Source organism: Semicossyphus pulcher, unplaced genomic scaffold, assembly GCF_022749685.1.
Source record: "Semicossyphus pulcher isolate SPU_LCO1_2020_fin unplaced genomic scaffold, fSemPul1.0.p SCAF_18, whole genome shotgun sequence".
In the NCBI taxonomy this organism is placed as follows: Eukaryota; Metazoa; Chordata; class Actinopteri; order Labriformes; family Labridae; genus Semicossyphus; species Semicossyphus pulcher.
In genome coordinates this window covers 16,917,144-16,934,910 of record NW_027211691.1, presented here as the reverse complement: position 1 = coordinate 16,934,910, position 17,767 = coordinate 16,917,144, and the positions used below count along the sequence as shown (strand labels likewise).

Below are 17,767 nucleotides of genomic sequence, written 5' to 3'. Positions count from 1 at the left end.
TCATATTTGAAGTTGTATCTGTAGTCATCGATCTTTTCTTTGTTTGTTAAGCCATAGTAGATTACTGTTTACTCGCAACACTTGCAGAGACCGGAAAGCTCCGCCTACCCTCTCTGGCAGACCAACCACTGCTGGGTGATGGAAAACGCGTCACTAACTGGGCGCCGCGTGGGATTTTGGCCACGGACACCCAGTCCGGAATACTGCAAATGCAAAGGCTTTCATCAGTGGGCCATAGGCTCAATCACCATTGTGTTACCTCATTCAGTGATAGATAGTGACTTAACAGACATTTATTTAAATGAAAATTTAGATTATATCTTAAAAAAAAAACCCTTTCACCTGGGGGTGCCGGTTTAGCCCAGTGGTTAAATTGTGTGACTCATCTGCAGAGGCTCAGTCCTCGATGCTGCCCCTGGTTCTACCCCCACCGTCAGCCCTTCGCTGCATCGTCCCCACTTCAGCACTATCCACTGTCCTCTCTCTATCAATAAAGGCACAAAAAGCCCCTCAAAAAAACTCTTAAAGAGAACTTGAGCTGGAAATAAATAATGCCAAGTAACATTTAATTAGTCTGTTGAGAGCGGTCAGCGCAGCTATGCTCTGCCGAGCACGAGAATGGATCAGGTGTGCGTAATGTGACTCTCATGTGGACCAGACCTCTCAGCAGATGGCTGAACAGCTGACAGATTTCTGGCTTCTGGCCAAACATCAGTTTTAAGTGTATAAATATCAAAAGCAGCATCTGTATGAAGAGAAATCCGTTTTCAAGCCATTAAAGTTTTTCCACAAATCTTTATTTGGCTTCCTGTTGAAAACAATGGCTTTCTTTATTTACAAAAAGGTAGAATAGCTGAATAATACATATGGGGCCTGAGGCTGGAGGCTTTGGTGGAGAGTATATATTTTTGTAGATGAGTTCCAGGTTTAAAATCTGCCTCTGTGACTCAAAAGAGCAGAGTTTTTGCACATGCTGGGGTGGCTCTGTATCCCAGATAAACAAGAAGCAGAGGCGTTGTCAAGAGTAGAGGAGAGAAGGGGAAGAGATATCGAGTCTGTATTTTTTCTTAGCTCCTTGGGTAGAACATGGCGTATTTGGAGGTCCGGAAACCCAGCAGGTCCCTCATCTCGTTGCGAAACTTGGAGAGGTCTTGGCGCAGGTCGTTCAGATTTTCCACCGTGGCCTGATCTGTGCTCTGCATCTTCTGCCGCGTGGAGGTCAGGTAGCGGTGAACGAGGCAGCACATGATCTTCTGGTAGTTCTCATCACGTTTCTGCTTCAGGTTCTTCCACTCCTGGATGGAAATGACAAGATGTTGAACAAAGCACAGATGTCGATTCGTTCAAGATGAGAGAAAGGGATGGTATTTAAACTTCCTTTTAATTTAATATTTTGGCCGGTTATTCAATTATTTTTTCTTACCTTGAGGCTGTTCTGTCTTTTCACCTTGCCCTTTGACGTGTGCGAACAGATCCACTTGCTCATGCTGGTCACCAGGTAGCAGACAGTCTTTGGCGAGGGGAGGATGTTGAAAGGAGGAGGGAGGGTGCACTTGTCGTCAAAGTAGCTCAGCCACAGTTTGGCCCGAGCAAACTTCCACTCCTTATCCTCGTGATTCTACAAGCCAACGAGAACATTGAGCACGCAGGAATGTGAGAATTAACTTCCACACACTGCTTTCCATTTAAAGAGGAATCTCGAAAATGCAAGAAAATTGTGGAAATCCTCAAGGGGCCGCCGGATTGCTCTGGGCAATGAGTTGTTTTAACTTAGCGTGATCAAAATCAAACTGTTGGTCTAAGAAGGGAGAACGTGTTCTGCAGGGTTCCAAAGGAAAAACAATTTCACATCTGTGTAACATTCAGTTTGAATAATAATCACAATCTAATCTGAAAAGTAAATGAAAACAGTCGCGACTCTCGGCTCCAAGTTGAACTCAAACTACCCTTGACAGCATTAGGGAACAAAGATTCTTACAGCAATTTGTCTGAAGCTTTTGTGGAGCATGGCCACCAGCAGCTTGGTCAGCACAATCACCACCACGATGTTGTAGGTGCCTATGATCATGGCACCCACGAAGGACCGCAGCTCTTCTGTGTATTTGATGCGGGTGACGAAGAGGGCAACGTGTGCCAGGGAGAAGATGTACCAGAACAGGGCGTAGCAGGTCCCCATAAACCTGTGAAGCACGAGAGGATGGGGATGTCAGGAGGCATTCAGGTGTCTATACACACACATATTTCAACATGGTTAGTGCCCAAATCAACAGACTGAGGTTCGGCCCGTACGTGTGGAATGCATCGTTGCTCTGCTGCGGGCAGAATATGCCCTCGCAGTCCTTGGGTGGGTTCTTGTCCGGGTCTTTCTGGTCCTTTCCGTACAGCTGGGTGAGTCCGATGGTGAAGGAGAATAACACCAACAGGAAGAGGCCCAAAAACTTCCCAAACTCCTGCAGCATCTGACCCATGGAGATCTGAGGAAATAGGAAGAGTTGTGGTTAATCCTGCTCTGCTTGATCTGATGTAATCCGGCAGTCATGAGGAGGTTTTTTGTATTTTTTAGCTGGTTTTCTGCCAGAAATCATGATTAAGCACCACGGAGGCCTGCAGGGGTCAGACCTGACACCAGACAGGAAGTTTGTCTGATCCTTAGAAGTTAGCCTGGCAAAGGCAGAAGGCAGGACACAAATCAAATTCACCTTTGAGTCATGTATTTGGATGACGTGGTCTGCAGAGTTTATGTAACTGCATTTTATTTTGCTGTAACTCCTGTCTTTAGAAATTAGCATTAGCATTATTACAGCAACAAGCTAAAGCAGATGTTATCCCCTGGAAACATTAGCACATTAAAGCACAACATTAATGATGGAAACATCACATAAAGTGCAGTGATATAAGATATAATAGCAGGGAGCACCGAAATGGCATGCAGCCAACATCATAAACGTTATGTGTTACATCTGTGCTTCTCCTGCTACAAATGTCTTGGTGAAAAAGGTCTGTTGATATCTGCAATAACTACGTGCACTTGAGGAGGAAACTAAATGTGACAATATAATTCTGATTATTTACTAAAAAGAAGTATTAGCTTAATGTATTAGCCTGTGTAATCATAGTTGTAGCTAGTTTAGCAGCTTTAAGCTAATGGCTAGGAAAAAGCCAAACTGATGAGACGGTCTGGTCTACGGAGGATTTCCTGTTTCCTGTCGCCTAGCAACAGAAAGCTAGCGGGCTAACTACCTAGCATAACTAACGTCACGTAATTTAACCTATTTTTTAGGTAAGATAATTTGATTAAAGGCTCCTTTCATTGTAACATGTGTAACGTTAGCTATTCGATTGAGTTGAAACCAAAAACCGTTTACTTTTTAAAGTGTTTTCATCGGCCGCGTAAGAGTCAGCCATCTCGTTTGAATTGGCACGAAATTAATCTTGGGATATACGTGAAAAAGAGGACGCATTTGTCGGCCGCATCTGAAGGAGCCTTCGAAATGGGACAGCCTGTGACGCACCGCTGTGACGCAGTCGGCCTTCGAAGGATGCAGCCCCTCAACTGGGGCACAGCCATTGTTTTAAAGGGTGGACATTTTCTCAGTTCAGGTTTGTCACAGCCCAAATTATATATTTTGACAATAATGTTTCAGACATGATAAACAGTTTGTTAGAACTTCTCCCCCTACGTTCACATTTAAAATACACAAGAGAACAATCTACTAGCTTACTTGGTCCTTGTCTTTTGTACATTAGGAATAACCTTTATATAATTGTTTCCTTTTTAATCTTTACAACTTCAACAAGGTAGCTCTATTTCTAGTTTCCAAGTTGTTTTGGTATTTTTTCTAACACTTAATCACACATCCCCTGAGAGCAAACTTTCTGACCACTTGGAGCTATATTTTTTTTGCCCTTGTTTAGCAGTGCTCCTCTGAGAAAGTGGAAAAATCAACATATTATGGCAGCTGTACTTCTCTCACCCGTCCTGAGGGAAGACAGACAAACATGGAGGAAGCCAAAAAGAGGTTTCGAAGACAGAGAAGGTCTTCTCAGACCATTGGAAAGCAACTATTAATAGACCTGAGTGGCTTATCTGTTTACTCGGACCTAGAGATGCTATAACAAGGTCAGAACATGCTCGCCCTTGCAAAACACAAACACACACACACACAGTTTCCAGTGTGCGGGATGACCACTGCACTGTACCTCAAGTTGAATGGCGACTGGGGTGTTTGCGCTGAAACCCAGGCAGCTTGTTTGAGGAGAAGGGTTAGTCTATTAAGGTGATTCATTCTCTTGTCATGACTAATTCCCCCCAGTGTATTCACTTTGTACACGTCTGATTTAGGAGCAGAGTGCTCCCTGCAGCCTGACAGGTAGCCTAACTTAGTTACAGTACAAACAGAGTAGGAATGCATGAGGGCAGAAGCTCTTAACCTTGACTGGAGGGGGGGTCTAATGCTTTTAAGGTGCCTCAAATGAATCTACTTACACGTAAACAAACACTTTGTATTAAATAAGAAAGAATATACTTGATATTTATTTGCCAGCATTGGGAACAGTATTGTTTAGGTCATCTATATGATAAATGATGTATACACTTTATGCTAATAAGACATGATACATAATGTGCATTGATGGATGTCAACGAGCAACATACTTTTAGCATCGCTATTTAAAGCTACTGTGTGGAACTTTGGGTTTGTGTTGATTTTGGCGCCCCCTGTGGACAAAGCCGAACCTCTTATCTCTTTGCTGTTTTTGTTCTGTACATGTTTAAGTGGCGTTTTTTTTAATAAAAAAATCTCACCCTGCTTTCTTTAACAGTCAGTTAAATGTCTGCCCTGGAAAATGTAAACAAAGGCAGCGTGCCCCCCCCCCCCCCCCCCCCCACCAGCAGTTTCAGGCATTAAAAATAACAATATAGAAATAATCAATCTTGTCGCTGATGGTCTGGTGTGCTTTTCTAGGTCATATGTCTGTTTCATAACCAGCAAAAACTTCTCACATGAGCTTTAACTGTTTATTTTAATCGAAAATACACAAACGAAAATATAGGTTAGATGATGGATTATGATGTCTCCTGTCTCAAGTCACAAATACAACACTGTGTTCATCCAGCCATAACAATTTGCTAGTAGTGTGCCACTAAAACGTTCCTGTAAAGCCTGTTGGTTAACATGTATTCCCATGAAGTTGTTTTAAAAATAGTACGACTTCATTTCCAGTTAAAAATCAAGAAGAATGCAAAATGTTTTTCCAACTAACTTTATTTTATTTTTCTATTTACCAAGATGTTCCTGGAACGGCCTCAATACTGTTTTCAATTAGTTTGAAACCTCTTCCAGCAGTTAGTCTCTTGTGCAGTGTATTGTGTAACAATAGCGTTTACCAACACCACATTTAGCTCATTAAAAATCTCAAAAGCTTTTACACTTTAACAGTGTGACAAAAAAAACACTCAGAGCCTCATCTGAATTAGTCTGCAGGATGGAACTAGAGCGCAGCTTATGTCTTCTTCTCTTACACAGACTCATACATCCCTCCCTGATTTATGTGGGGGATTAATACTCTTGGTGAGGTTAAGTCTGGGCCATGAGTGAGCTTCCTGTATGCACACTGATGATAGCAGACGCACACTCACACTTTCAGTCACTCTTTCCAGCCTCAGCAGGGGGCACTACCCATCAGGAACATGAGCTGGCCTCTTCAGGGACGACGGACTCAGAGGAACTTTCATTACCGCAACCCACATAGCACTGCCTCACTGTCTGTGTGAGCGGGAGCTCGTCTGAGTGCAGCCGAAGCGCTCGCTCACATATAACAAGTGTGTGGAAACGTGGGGGCACGTGTGCATTAGTAGGGAGGTGTGTCTGACATGTGAGCGTGAGTGCAGCCATGAACACACAGCCGCATCTATTTCCAAAGCTAATATTTTTTCCATCCTGCCAAGCCAGACAGTGATGTCACAGAGTGAGTGAGCGAAAGAGAAAAAGGGAGGGAGGAAGAAGAGAGAGGGAGGAAGGAAGATGGAGGAGATTTAAGCGGAGAAGCGCTCATTAACGATCTACAGGGAACCCTCAATGTTTTATAAGTCAACCGCAAATAGCACCTCGGCTTAATGACAGGAAGGCATCCCCGCAAGCAGACTGACCTCACAGCATACCTTTATGTAATAAAGTCACACAAACAGGGGGAAAGTTAAGATTCTGCCAAAACAAAGTCAGACGCTGGCAGGTTCACTCTCTTTCTCTTCCAGCTGGATGAACGAAACAAAACATCACGATGCTGGATTGTTGAAGATTTTTGTCAGGCCAAACATTGCTTTTTAAAAATGTAATTCATTTAGAGTTATGTAAGAGACACAAATCAGATATTGGTTAACATTTCTATGAACTTGAAGAAAAAATGTCACCTCAAGCGAAGTGTGGGGGCGAATCAAGCAAAACCATTTGGATTTATATAAGTTTAACTTGTAGCTGTAAATAAGAAGTAGATGTAGCCTACACCACATTGCCTAGTGGTCTGCTGACCACTATATTAAAGGGTCAGTTCACCAATTTTCAACCTCAGTCCTATCGTGCTGTAACAGGAAGCTAATGCCATTATGGTAAGAAAAAAATGCAATTTCGCTCCGTGCCTTTGGAGCTCGCTAAACTACACTTCCTCAATCTAGGACGCCCCACTCCGACGTCTGCAGTGTTTAGTTGAAAAAACCACGTACCATAAAATGTAATCATTTGTTCTGTGAGGTGCATTGAAACGCTGCCTGCTCTCCTGTTTTCCCTCCCAGACATTCCACATGCATAACAGTGTCATGTCTCGTTCAAAATCCTCAGGCTTGAAATGTAGACTGCAGACGATCCACCGGTATATTCTCGTCGTATTTCGGATTCTGTACCGCTCTGAGCAAAAACAGTAGTCTCGCTGGGCCGTCCTTTCAGAGGGAGGGGCGCAATCTCCACAGCTATGGCGCCAATTTCAAATATTATTGCTTGTATCGATTACAGAGAACACCAGCTTTGACTGACAGTGGCTTTTTCTAGGGGTGAATTTCTCCTTTCAGGCCTCTAATTCAGCCTTTTGGCCATCGCCATCTTGAGTTTTTGTGGCCTTATTTTTAAAAATGTGTGCATTGATTTTCCTCTAGAGACTTCTAAGGCTTGAAATTAGAAATTGAGGCTATAAACTGGTGAGAAAAATGTTCACTGAGTTAATAAATCAACTGCAAAGTATCATCTGGAATCATACTTCTTATTGCAACCAGTGCAGTCGCCTCCTGCTGGTCATTAGAGAGAATGCAGGTTTTAGGCACTTGCGCACTGGCCTCACTTTTGGAATAAAGAGACTATGTGCACTCCTATACAGTCTATATATGGCATAAATAAAGGCATAAAAAAAGCTTAAAATGAATCCTAAAAAAGTTCAAATGTTGTCAGCCCATACTGACTGACTTTTCCCTTTTCATTGCTTACGTTCAATGCAGCCAAAAATGTCATAGATTTGTCATAGAATCAATCTATGATCCAATTGAAATATGTTGTGTGTCAAAGTAATCTCCAGCAGCTTTAAATATGCAGCCAAACTAAAGTTAGCCTGAGAAATCTATTTTTTGAACACTGATTTGTTCGGCTCCCTGCAGATGATAGAAATGATGATGCATATCAGCACTAAGCTGCAAAGCTTTATGATGCTGTCTTCGGTTTATTATGAGCTTATTATAACAGCAGAACACTTTTGTCAGCTGGCTCAGTTCACTGTGCTTGTACTTAATGCTCATGATGATGGTTATGATACTGCTCGAGCACAGCTGGTGCGATGTTTAGTGTTGGCTTGTCCTTGAGTGTTCACACTTCACAGAGAGAGGAAGGGAGTGGGTGGAATATGTGTTTCTGTGCTGGGTTAAGGGAGAACGATAGAAAGGGAAGCAGTTTTATAATCATTACATAAGAGTTTTACAAAGCCACGGCTGGTTACATGATCTCAAACCTCCACAGGGGTCGCCCCAATGTCTGGCTCGCTCTATTAGGAATCAAAGCTCTGTAATATTAGCATGGCTTTCTTACCTGTAGCGGCCCCAGTATGGAGCTGGTGGTGTACATGAAGAAGAGTCGCAGGTAGCTTAGGACATTGGCAAAGGCAAACAGGCCCTCGGCCACTAAGATGGGGTGGAAGGCATCCCAGTTCTTCCTCTCTGTGTCCTCCACATTCTTGAACTGAGGAACAAGCACACATAATCAGAAACACAGAACTTAACAGAATAATATGATGCTAACGTCTTCCTCCTGTGCTGCTAAAATCAGATTAGCTCATGCTGCGTTCCAGACAACTCCGACCTCCGACTTCCTACTTGTGAACTTGGAGCAGATTCATCTGCCCCGACTTCACGGGAATCAGATTTCTGACGTCACACAACAATGGCCGCACCCATGGAAAGACACATCATTAATGGTAAACTATCAACTGAAAAGCAACGTAATATATATTTGCGTTAAATTGAAATAACTACTATCACATAGTAACATATGTTCTGCATGTGATAAGGTACTTTGTCACGGTCGGCCATGTTTTTTATTTACGTTTGGCGTCGTGCACCTGGAACGCTCTGAGGTCGGATGTCGGAAATTTCTACTGGGAAGTTCTCGAGTTCCTAGTTGACTGGAACGCAGCATACACCAGGTGTGCTCGCTAGCTATTTTAGATAAAGCTAACAACTAACAACAAACCCCTGTCATAAAAATGTCCAATTATTCTTAAGTATCTGTTTTGAAACATAGCTTAAAAGCTACATGAAGAGACACTAGCTTTACTGTTAGCTCAACAACAAGACTAGCTAGCCTAGCTGTCCAGAACTTCAGGAAGTCCCTGAGCACACAAAATAGAACACAGAACTTCAGCCAAATTCTTCTTAACTAGGTTGATAAATTAGCTTCATCATTTTTATTACCTCTGTACAGAGCCAGGCTAGCTGTTTCCTCATATAACCAGTATGTATTCTAAGCTAGGCTAACCGGCTGCTAGCTTTAGCTTTGTGTAAGTATTTTCCCAGGGTTCTAAGTTCCCAGGCTCCTATTTTCTCAGCTCAGTATTTTGTTAATATGACACATTGAGGGGTCAAATGGAAATCAATGATTTTAGAATTGCTGCCTAGGTCAGTGTTTTTAAATCACCATTTAAGAGCTTAAAGCCTACTGATTTTATACTTCTTGAAGCCTTTTTTGACTTTGACTACATTTTAAAAGCTCATCTCCCTTCGTTCTTCAGCTATTTGAACTAAGTAGATAGCCATCATCAATCTCTTTACAGGTTTTTTTATGTCAGGAAAACATAGAAACATGACAACATTGGACTGGAGGAACATATTTAGCTTCATATTTACCGAACAAACATGCAGTCTTTATTAAACTCTGGAAAAGAAACTAATAAGCCTTTTATTATGTCAGTTTCACCCTTAACTGAGCTAGAAATGAAACATAACATTGAAATAAACCATGCAATGTACTACAGTGCCTTTAAAAGAAACTACACACAGCTTCCTCTGCATATTATAATGACCTACTCTTGGTCAACCCACACGGATGATTTCACTGATTTAGCTTGATTTGACATCTTTCTCAAGACAGTTTAGACGTGTACAGAGACTGTCTCCCTCAGTCTCATTTTGCACCTGTTAAGGTGTGAAAAATAACACCTCTGGTTCAGGAACCCCATGCCTGGCTTCAGGATGAGCTGCAGTTTGATCAGTCAGAATAACTGAAACACCTGTGTGGATGTTCTCAGAAAATGATGAAAGGACTTAGCTTTTAGAATCAAGTGTTAAGCAATCGTTCAACCTTTTAACTCTTAAGTAAGATTACAAGCTGTTATCCGGTCTGTGTACCTTGCTATGAGCGACTATCTTGAGGGCAAAGGTGGCGAGATAGAGCGAATTCATCACAAAGCTCAGCTGGTTCCGAGACTCGTCCAGGAAGTCTTCCAGCCCCTCGTACCACAGACGCTTCACATCCGACCACACCATCCCTGCAGAAGAGCAGGAATTCACCATCACCACACACACATAAACACACCAGTGGGAAAAAAATTCTCTATTATCTACCCAAGCATTTTCAAAGCTCTTCCAGATTCAGCCACAAGTCATCTCACAGGAAGAGCCAAGGGGAAACAGGAATGTATGAGACACTTACATTGGAGATTAATGTGCTGAAAATGTGTCAACTGTTGGATTCAGGGAGGTGTGGGGAATTTAATAAAAATGGGTGTCTATGTCCTTTTGTGTCCAAGTGAAATGACATCAATTTTACATGTAGAGGTTAAATAATTTGGGACGAAAGTTTGGCTGCGGCTGCAGATTCAGAAATTATTACATTTGATTATATCAGGTCAATCAGTCACGTCTCTGCCATCGTTTAGTGGCAACTTGTTGAAACGTAGCTAGCTTGAAATGTAGTAATTAGTAGCAGTAACGTTAACAAAAATTACAATGATGGTTACAGCTGGCTCCCGCATCGCAGAAATGGTTGCCATAGGTTGCACATAATGATATGCATAGCATCACCACGTCCATTAACAGGATTGGCTCCTTAAGTTTGTGACGTCTCAAACCTGCCAATCTGAAAACGTGTTGTTCAGCCTGTCCTTGGTACACTGCAGTTTAAAAGCAGACAGGCCCAGCCATGGAGATGACTGCTTATGTTGTCCCTGATATGTCTTGTAGCACATGAAGAACACCACATGGAGATGTTTACAAGGTTAAACACTTGATTTTCACAGGAAGGGGTGCTTTAAATTCGAATGCAGAAATCAGTCAGTAGTGGACAGTGACTCACAGGGACACACATGCATGTGTCCCAGCGCACAGACACTCAGAGTCTGAGCATCTGATTTCCCCATAATGTGCGGCATCTGGCTCAGGGGAGTAGCGGGATGGAGAGAGCAGGAGAAAGATGAGACGAGGGGGGCAGCGTGGGAGATAGAGAGAACAATGGAAAGTGCAAGGAGTGAATAACTGCCATCGAAAGCTTCATTTCACATCCTGATAACATTTGCATTAAACATCCTCATTCCTGTTATTTAACTAAACCGCATGTTGTGATGATCCGAGGCGTGAAATCTGCACCACTGCATCACATCTTGCAGTGAATCAATGAGGCCGCCTCTGCGAAAGAAACTTGCTGAAGTTATTAAAATTGATCTTTGATCCCGCTCTTCAGCAGTACTTAAGGATTCTTCCCCCCTCTAGTGGGCTGTCCCAGCCCATGGAAAAACCCCATTACACTTCCGTCTAATGGCTCAACTACTGATCTCGCTCCTGCAATATACAGAATAAAGTGCAAATTACCACACAACCATCTTCATAACATTGAATAATAGAAGTCAATTGCTTCTACTTCCTTTTATAACCTGTCAGGTGCAGTTTTTGGAGTGATTTATCAAAGCGATGGTGATAAAGCGATGAAAGCCTCGACCAATGAGCTGCGGTTTGGATGCTTTCTGTCTAAAATGGTATGATGCTGGTCTGTGCGGAGGAGGCAGGGCCATTAAAGCGATTGAATGATCATGCTAATGGTTTCTTGGCAGAAGGGGAGGGTGGAGAGAGTGCCATCCCCAGAGAAAGACAGTCAATTTCTAACTGTCACTACCCGAGCTCATGGATTCTGCATGTATATGTTTGCATGTATGCAGCCCGGGTACGGTGATACCAGCACTCAGGGGAGGAAGGAGAAGCTGAGGTTGCTTTCTGTGGAGCTCAATTAGAAGCAGGACTGACTTAATCCAGTCAAGCCAGGCTTTCTGTCGTTTAGCATAGAAACAGCTGTTTGTCATGTCATGCCTGATAGGATTATGGATACAGGATACTGGACTTTAGCCAGTTCAGAAGAGGAATCTCTCATTATTTTATTAAATTCTGGTTTGTATGAAGTTTTGATGTGTCCATTAGGAGAAAAAAACTGCCCAATAAGCACTGAAATAGCATGACGGCTAAAGTAAAGTGTGTTAAAAAGCTGACCTATGATCCACAGGATGAGCAGGTAATCTATCATCTCCAGCGCAGGGCCCATGGTGTTCTTCTTGCCCTCGTTGTAGACCAGAGAGTACAGGTTGAGCAGCAGCAGGAACGTGAAGTAGGACGCGCTGTGGATGATGAACTTGACGAAGGGAGTGTGGATGATCTGGCCCACGCGGGAGCGCGGCACCAGAAGGTAGCAGACGGACAGCAGCGGCCAAAGCATGGCCACGCTCAGCACCGTGGCCATCTTTAGACAGGTGTGCTTGCGGCGGTAGCTGGCCGTCTCTCCGAACCAGACGGTGTTGAGGAACTGTTGACAGTTGGACTGAGCGACGAACTGTAAGAGGGATGTCAGGAGAGAATGACGTGACAGAATGAGAATATTAATATCGCTCTCATTCTCTCAGACAAATACAAAGCTGCAGCCAGATTGTACAATACCATTTTTCCTTTCAAGCTATCGATTCTGAAACCTGAATTTTTTTGGCAAATTTTGCTATTGTACTGGGACTTAGACAAGCGCAATAGCCAATACATAATCCTACAATTGGGGCTAATTGGAGGCATTTCCAAAATTGGTAAAGGGTTGGGAACAACTGTCCTGGTTAGCCTAGCTTAGCATAAAAACAGGAAAACAGCCAGCTTTAAGTATTACAAGTACTCACATAACTGTCATTGAGTAGCTTTAAGTCAGTAATTTTACTTTTACTTAAGTATGTTTGCAATTAAGTAAAGTTGTTCGCTACATTTGTACATCCATCTGTTACTGAGTAAAATATTTATCTACAGATATTGCAAGCTAGAAAGAAAAACTGATTTAGATCAGACGGCAATCAAATGCATTGCATCAAAAACAGGCCAATCAGATTAAAGTGTCATGCATCGAGTCTGAAGCAAAGAAGGAGAGCTGGGTTGCAGCCATCCGGGCCGGACGCATAACGTTAGTGAACCATGAATGGGACAGAAGAGAGTTCGGTTGAAACACCACCTTTGACACAGACTGAAGGCAGTTTTTTGTTTAACCAGAAATAGCCATGAGATCGCTCTCCTTAAAGCCACCAGACTCCATTAACAAAAACGGTAATTTTAACTTGCAGAACAAGGGACTTGCTTGTCTACCCCCGCCTCGTTACACGTTGTAACACGTTAGTTCGGAACCAAATGAACCCTTTAAAGTCGAGGTGAAATGAAAAATGTCATTTTAATCCTTTTAGATCACATCCCCGGTAATATTGTGCATCTATTTGACAATATAGGCCAAAAAATACAGAAAATCCATTTCTTCATATTCTTCTATCAAAATCCGATCATTTTTTCTTCCGGTAAAACTAAATTTCACACGTGCTTACGTAAGTTAGCACCAAACAATTTCAACCAATCAATCTGCAACATTTAGCCACAGAGCACCAAGAACGCTCGGTCAGTTAGCTAGCTACTGCGCTGTGGAGAACGTCTGTCTACGCCTACTTCTCAACGATCAAATCAAATCCCTCTAATGATATGTCCTGCCTGCACGTCCTGTTTCACTCGGAAATACGTCACGATACGGAAGCTAGATACTCTTGAACTGCCTTTTCAGCTCGACTTTAAAACACCACACAAAAACACAAACAAACTAACCATTCGAGGCAGCGGTAGACCATCAGCAACTCCCGTGTTCTGCGAGGTAAAATGACTGAAGTCTGGTGGCTATGAAGAGAGCTATATATATGCTGTTTGTGGTTAAACACAAGATCTTTCAGCCAACAGTACTTTTACTTTAGTAGAATATTTCACCTCTGCTTATTTGTAATGGGTGTATGTTTAGCATTACACATGTTTGTTACTGTTGATGTTCTGTACCAGACGTGGCTTAAAGCTAACTCTACAGTGAATCAGCAATAAATGTATCAATATTCTCCCGACGATAAAAATCCAACCACAAGACTCAGGGAAAACGGGCTTTGATGTGCAGCCTTAGAAAGGAACCTTAGCAGTGTTGTTCTGTATCTTCTCCAGGAAACAACGGCATGCCACCAGCTCTACTGTGATATATGAGGCAAACTCTTCACACTGAGCCTTCCCAGCTGTAAATTGCCCCTCAGCCTCAAACTTCCAGCTTCAGTTTGTCTTTGATTGCCGTTGCCTGGAGGAACTACTTTATCCCGCTAACTCATATTTCACAGAGACAAGCACATGGCGTGCTGGTGCAGATGAGTCTGTCATATTGTACGCTGATAACAGATAGAGTATTTAATCCCTTGTAACCAATCTGTAGATTGCAAATGAACAGTAGCTTATCAAGTAATACATGTAATAGTTCCCTTCTCATATTACAGACTAGCTGCCAAAAAACAGACTTTGCCCGTCTCACCTCTTTTTGGTTGTACTTGATGGCGAGCTTGAGTCGACTGAGGTTCATGCGCTCCTCCAGCAAGCCTCTCTTGTCGACGTGATCCTCGCTGGACGTGTGGTTGAGAATCACTTCTAGCTCCCGAGAGTTTCGAGCCTGAGCCAGCAGGTCCTTGGCAAACATCTTACACTGCTTTGCCAGCTCCTCATAGTCGTTCCTGGAACAAGGATATTAGATGTAGTTAAAGCACATAAAAGATTATGATTCCTAATTGTTCCAGACTACAAAGGATGCAATATCACTGTGTGCGAATCAGAACATTTGTTTGTGCGTGTGCGCCAACATTGTTTGTCTTTGTGTGCTAAAAATATGCGCCGAAATGACAGATGGGCGCGCAGCAGTCCAAAGCAATCGTACCTGAACTCCACCTCAACCAGGCTGAGCTCCCTGAGGTCTGTGCTTAGCTCAAAGGCTCTGAGTATGGGGTCTTCCTCTGTCAGCATGATGAGAGAGGGGCTGGCCAGGCAGCGGTAGATGTCCAAGCGGAACCTGAGCGCGGATGATGATGTGAAGAAGAAAAGAGGGGATAAAAATATGAAAATGTGGGCGACGAAACAGGACAAAAAAGAGCTGCACAGATGAGTTAAAGGAAATCTGGAACATTCAGCCTTCTGCTGTAGCTGTTTCACTTGTACCAGCTTTGACCTCTATGTTGTTTGCCAGCCAAACTGCAGACTGATTCATTTAGCTTACTGTGTGGGAAGCTGCACGGCCCTGCAGTGGGAATAAAAATGCCCAGCAGAGGACATCAGCTAAATCTCATATAGCTGGTCTAGATGGTATCAGAAAACAATCATCGCTACCTCCCAGAGGAACTGCCGCTGTGCCTAATGGGACTTTAAATCTCAGTGTAAAACCACTACTCAAATGAAACACTGTAAATGAATATACCAATACTTGACCAAAACTTAAATGGAGCTCGACAACAACAGACTGCATTAGGAGTCCTGTACTCCGTGCGTACTAAATCATTTCTTTCCAGATGCGCTTGATGACATTTTGAAGCTGATGTTATCATCAAAACAAGGTGCCGCCATGTTTCACAAGAACCCTTTAAGGAACACTTCCCATGACAGACCAACTGATTCATAGCTCGTACATACCAGAGCAAGGCCAAAACAACCACCACAGGGGAAACAAAAACACAGGAATCATCTGGAAAACAAGTCCTGGGAGCTTCACGCACTGATCTGGGTAAAGGCCAACAACGTGCATACCTGGAGTGCCGTAAGCTGTCCTTCTTGTTTTTGGCGTTGCAGAGCGTGCACTCGCAGCCTACGGCGTGCGGCCGGGGAAGCGAGATGTCCTGTTTGAGCAGCATGGTCAGGATCTCGTAGTTGTTCCTGTGGGCTGCCAGGATGACTGGAGCCACGTCCATGGTGGTGGAGTACTCCGGATTCTGGATCCGCTGCATCAGTTTCTTAAACAAAAGTTTAACTTATGGATAAAGGTCTAAAACACTGTGTAGAATCAGGCTGTGTATCTACAGGAAAAAGAATGTATAAGCAGTAGTGAGAGGAGACCTACAGCAATGGAGGGCTTGGAAGCTCGCCTCGGCCTGTGGTTGAGGAGGATGTCCACAGCTCCCACAACCTCAGAGTCTATCGCCACCAGTAAGGCATCTGTCGCCTGCAGAAACAACATTTTCAAAGCTATCAAATAGAAGATTACATCCCGAAATAAAACACACAGCAACATTAAATTCATTCATTCATTCGCGCCTGAGTGTGCGTGATAACTACCTGGCAGCCATATTCCAAGAGAAGCTGCAGGATGTCAAGGTTCTCGTTCTCGATGGTGATGGTGACGGCATCTCGGCCCAGCACGTCCACGCAGTTGATGTTGAGCTCGCCGTGACGGTTCTCCTCGAGCAGCTTCTTCACCATGTAGTAGTCACCTGAGAAAAAAACACAAAGCAGCACCTTAGCAGATTCTTGCCGAGTCAGATTTATGAAAGAAGTGAAGGATTATCTGTGGATGACGCCAGGTGGACACACTAAACTTCAGATGTGGTGCAAACACTCTGGCAGAGCAGGCTCGGCTCCAACAGACCTCTTCGCTTCAGTAACAATAACATCTCCCTCAAAGGACAATCTCTCTTGCTGAGCCATGTTTAGAGAGACTTTATATGGTTGCAGTGGTAGTTGGAGGCCTGTACAATGTTCACAACTTATCAATGAAACATTCCCCTCCCACATGAGGTGCCCCTTCTCTGTTTCATGCTTGCATCTTTAGTTTGTTTGCTTTTACTTTCCTTGTCAGGTGCTGTGAAAAGTCAGCAGAACACTGAGAGAAACTTTCATAAGAGCAGCCATGAATTTAAATATATCCAAACCCCTGTGGGCAAACTTCAACAGCAGCCAACATGTAGGCAGCTGTGAGAGGTATTCACTGGAAAAAATGTGGTATGACTGTACAGTGTGCTTTGCTGCAATGACCCTGCTGGAAATCTATCAGGCTGTTAGTCATGGTCTATTGTACCTACAGTGCAGCTGATATCAGACAAAATGAGTCAGTTACAGACCAATCAATATTAAAGCCTGCAGAAGTCCCCTGATTCCAACATTCACATGACCTTAAACGCATCATGAGGATAAAAACAATAGAGATTAGATTAGTTTTACTTTGGGGAGAAACAAAAGACAAACCTTTCTCGCATGCCAGCAAGAAGAGCTTCTCGTCCAGCGTAGTTTCCTCCTTCACCTCCCTTACGTCTTTTAAGGCCAGAAATTTATCCGGAGAGGAAACGTCCGTGCCCTGGTACAGAGCTGACATTACGACGGAGAGCGAGTACGGCCAAACACTGATGTGCATCCCACTAGAAACCGGCGACCATTACACAAGAAAGCCCGTCACTTGAGGTGACATTGGACTAATCCTTTCCCCCCCCTTGTTAGTGCTTTTGTGTGTCGCAGCGCAGCAGAGGTTTAAACCGTCGTCATGAGACTAATTTCATCAAGTGTTGTTATTGACGTCGCATCTCTGCCACGTCCGTTAACGAGCTTCCGCTAGCTTAAAAAAAACGTCCTCTTCTAACCGTTTTCGCGCTAAATGACTTCAAAGTTCCGGTTCATGAATATAAAAGGCGATAAAACGACACCATCATCTCCCTCGGCGTGTTTACATGCACCATCTTCTCGCATCGCAGGCTGCTCCGGAGGATCTTTCTGGTCCTGATGCTGCTGACGAGGCGCCTTCTGCGCATGTTTCCTCCTCCACCTGCTCGTGCACTTCGCAGGCGCAAAGCCGCTGTGCTGCTCATGATTACGTAACAGGGCTATTCAGTGCAGCTTTGTACTGGTTCTCTCGCGGTGTATGAATATGCAGAGGCACTGTCGTTGGTCTGAAAATTGTGTTTTAAAGATATTTGTAAT

At 43.5% G+C, this 17,767-nt stretch overlaps 1 protein-coding gene across 1 annotated transcript; it reads right to left on the bottom strand.

The window, feature by feature from the left end:
- Window positions 1-775: 775 nt before the first annotated feature.
- Window positions 776-17,555, bottom strand: trpc1 (transient receptor potential cation channel, subfamily C, member 1). Its single transcript, XM_069666998.1, has 13 exons — window positions 17,042-17,555; window positions 16,136-16,290; window positions 15,921-16,022; window positions 15,611-15,813; window positions 14,751-14,882; window positions 14,355-14,550; window positions 12,002-12,338; window positions 9,875-10,014; window positions 8,061-8,210; window positions 2,290-2,474; window positions 1,979-2,180; window positions 1,424-1,618; window positions 776-1,295 (listed from the first exon to the last, which is right to left on the bottom strand). Exons 1-13 carry the CDS (start codon window positions 17,205-17,207, stop codon window positions 1,068-1,070), a joined length of 2,391 nt encoding a protein of 796 aa, XP_069523099.1. The 5' UTR covers window positions 17,208-17,555; the 3' UTR covers window positions 776-1,067.
- Window positions 17,556-17,767: the final 212 nt, after the last annotated feature.

Excerpts from the sequence above, each read along its gene's own strand:
- trpc1 (XM_069666998.1), bottom strand. The coding sequence starts at position 17,207 with ATGCACATCAGTGTTTGGCCGTACTCGCTCTCCGTCGTAATGTCAGCT. Across the intron at positions 16,023-16,135 it reads TCTTGGAATATGGCTGCCAG|GCGACAGATGCCTTACTGGT; the intron begins GTAGTTATCACG and ends TTGTTTCTGCAG. Across the intron at positions 12,339-14,354 it reads TCAAGTACAACCAAAAAGAG|TTCGTCGCTCAGTCCAACTG; the intron begins GTGAGACGGGCA and ends TCCCTCTTACAG.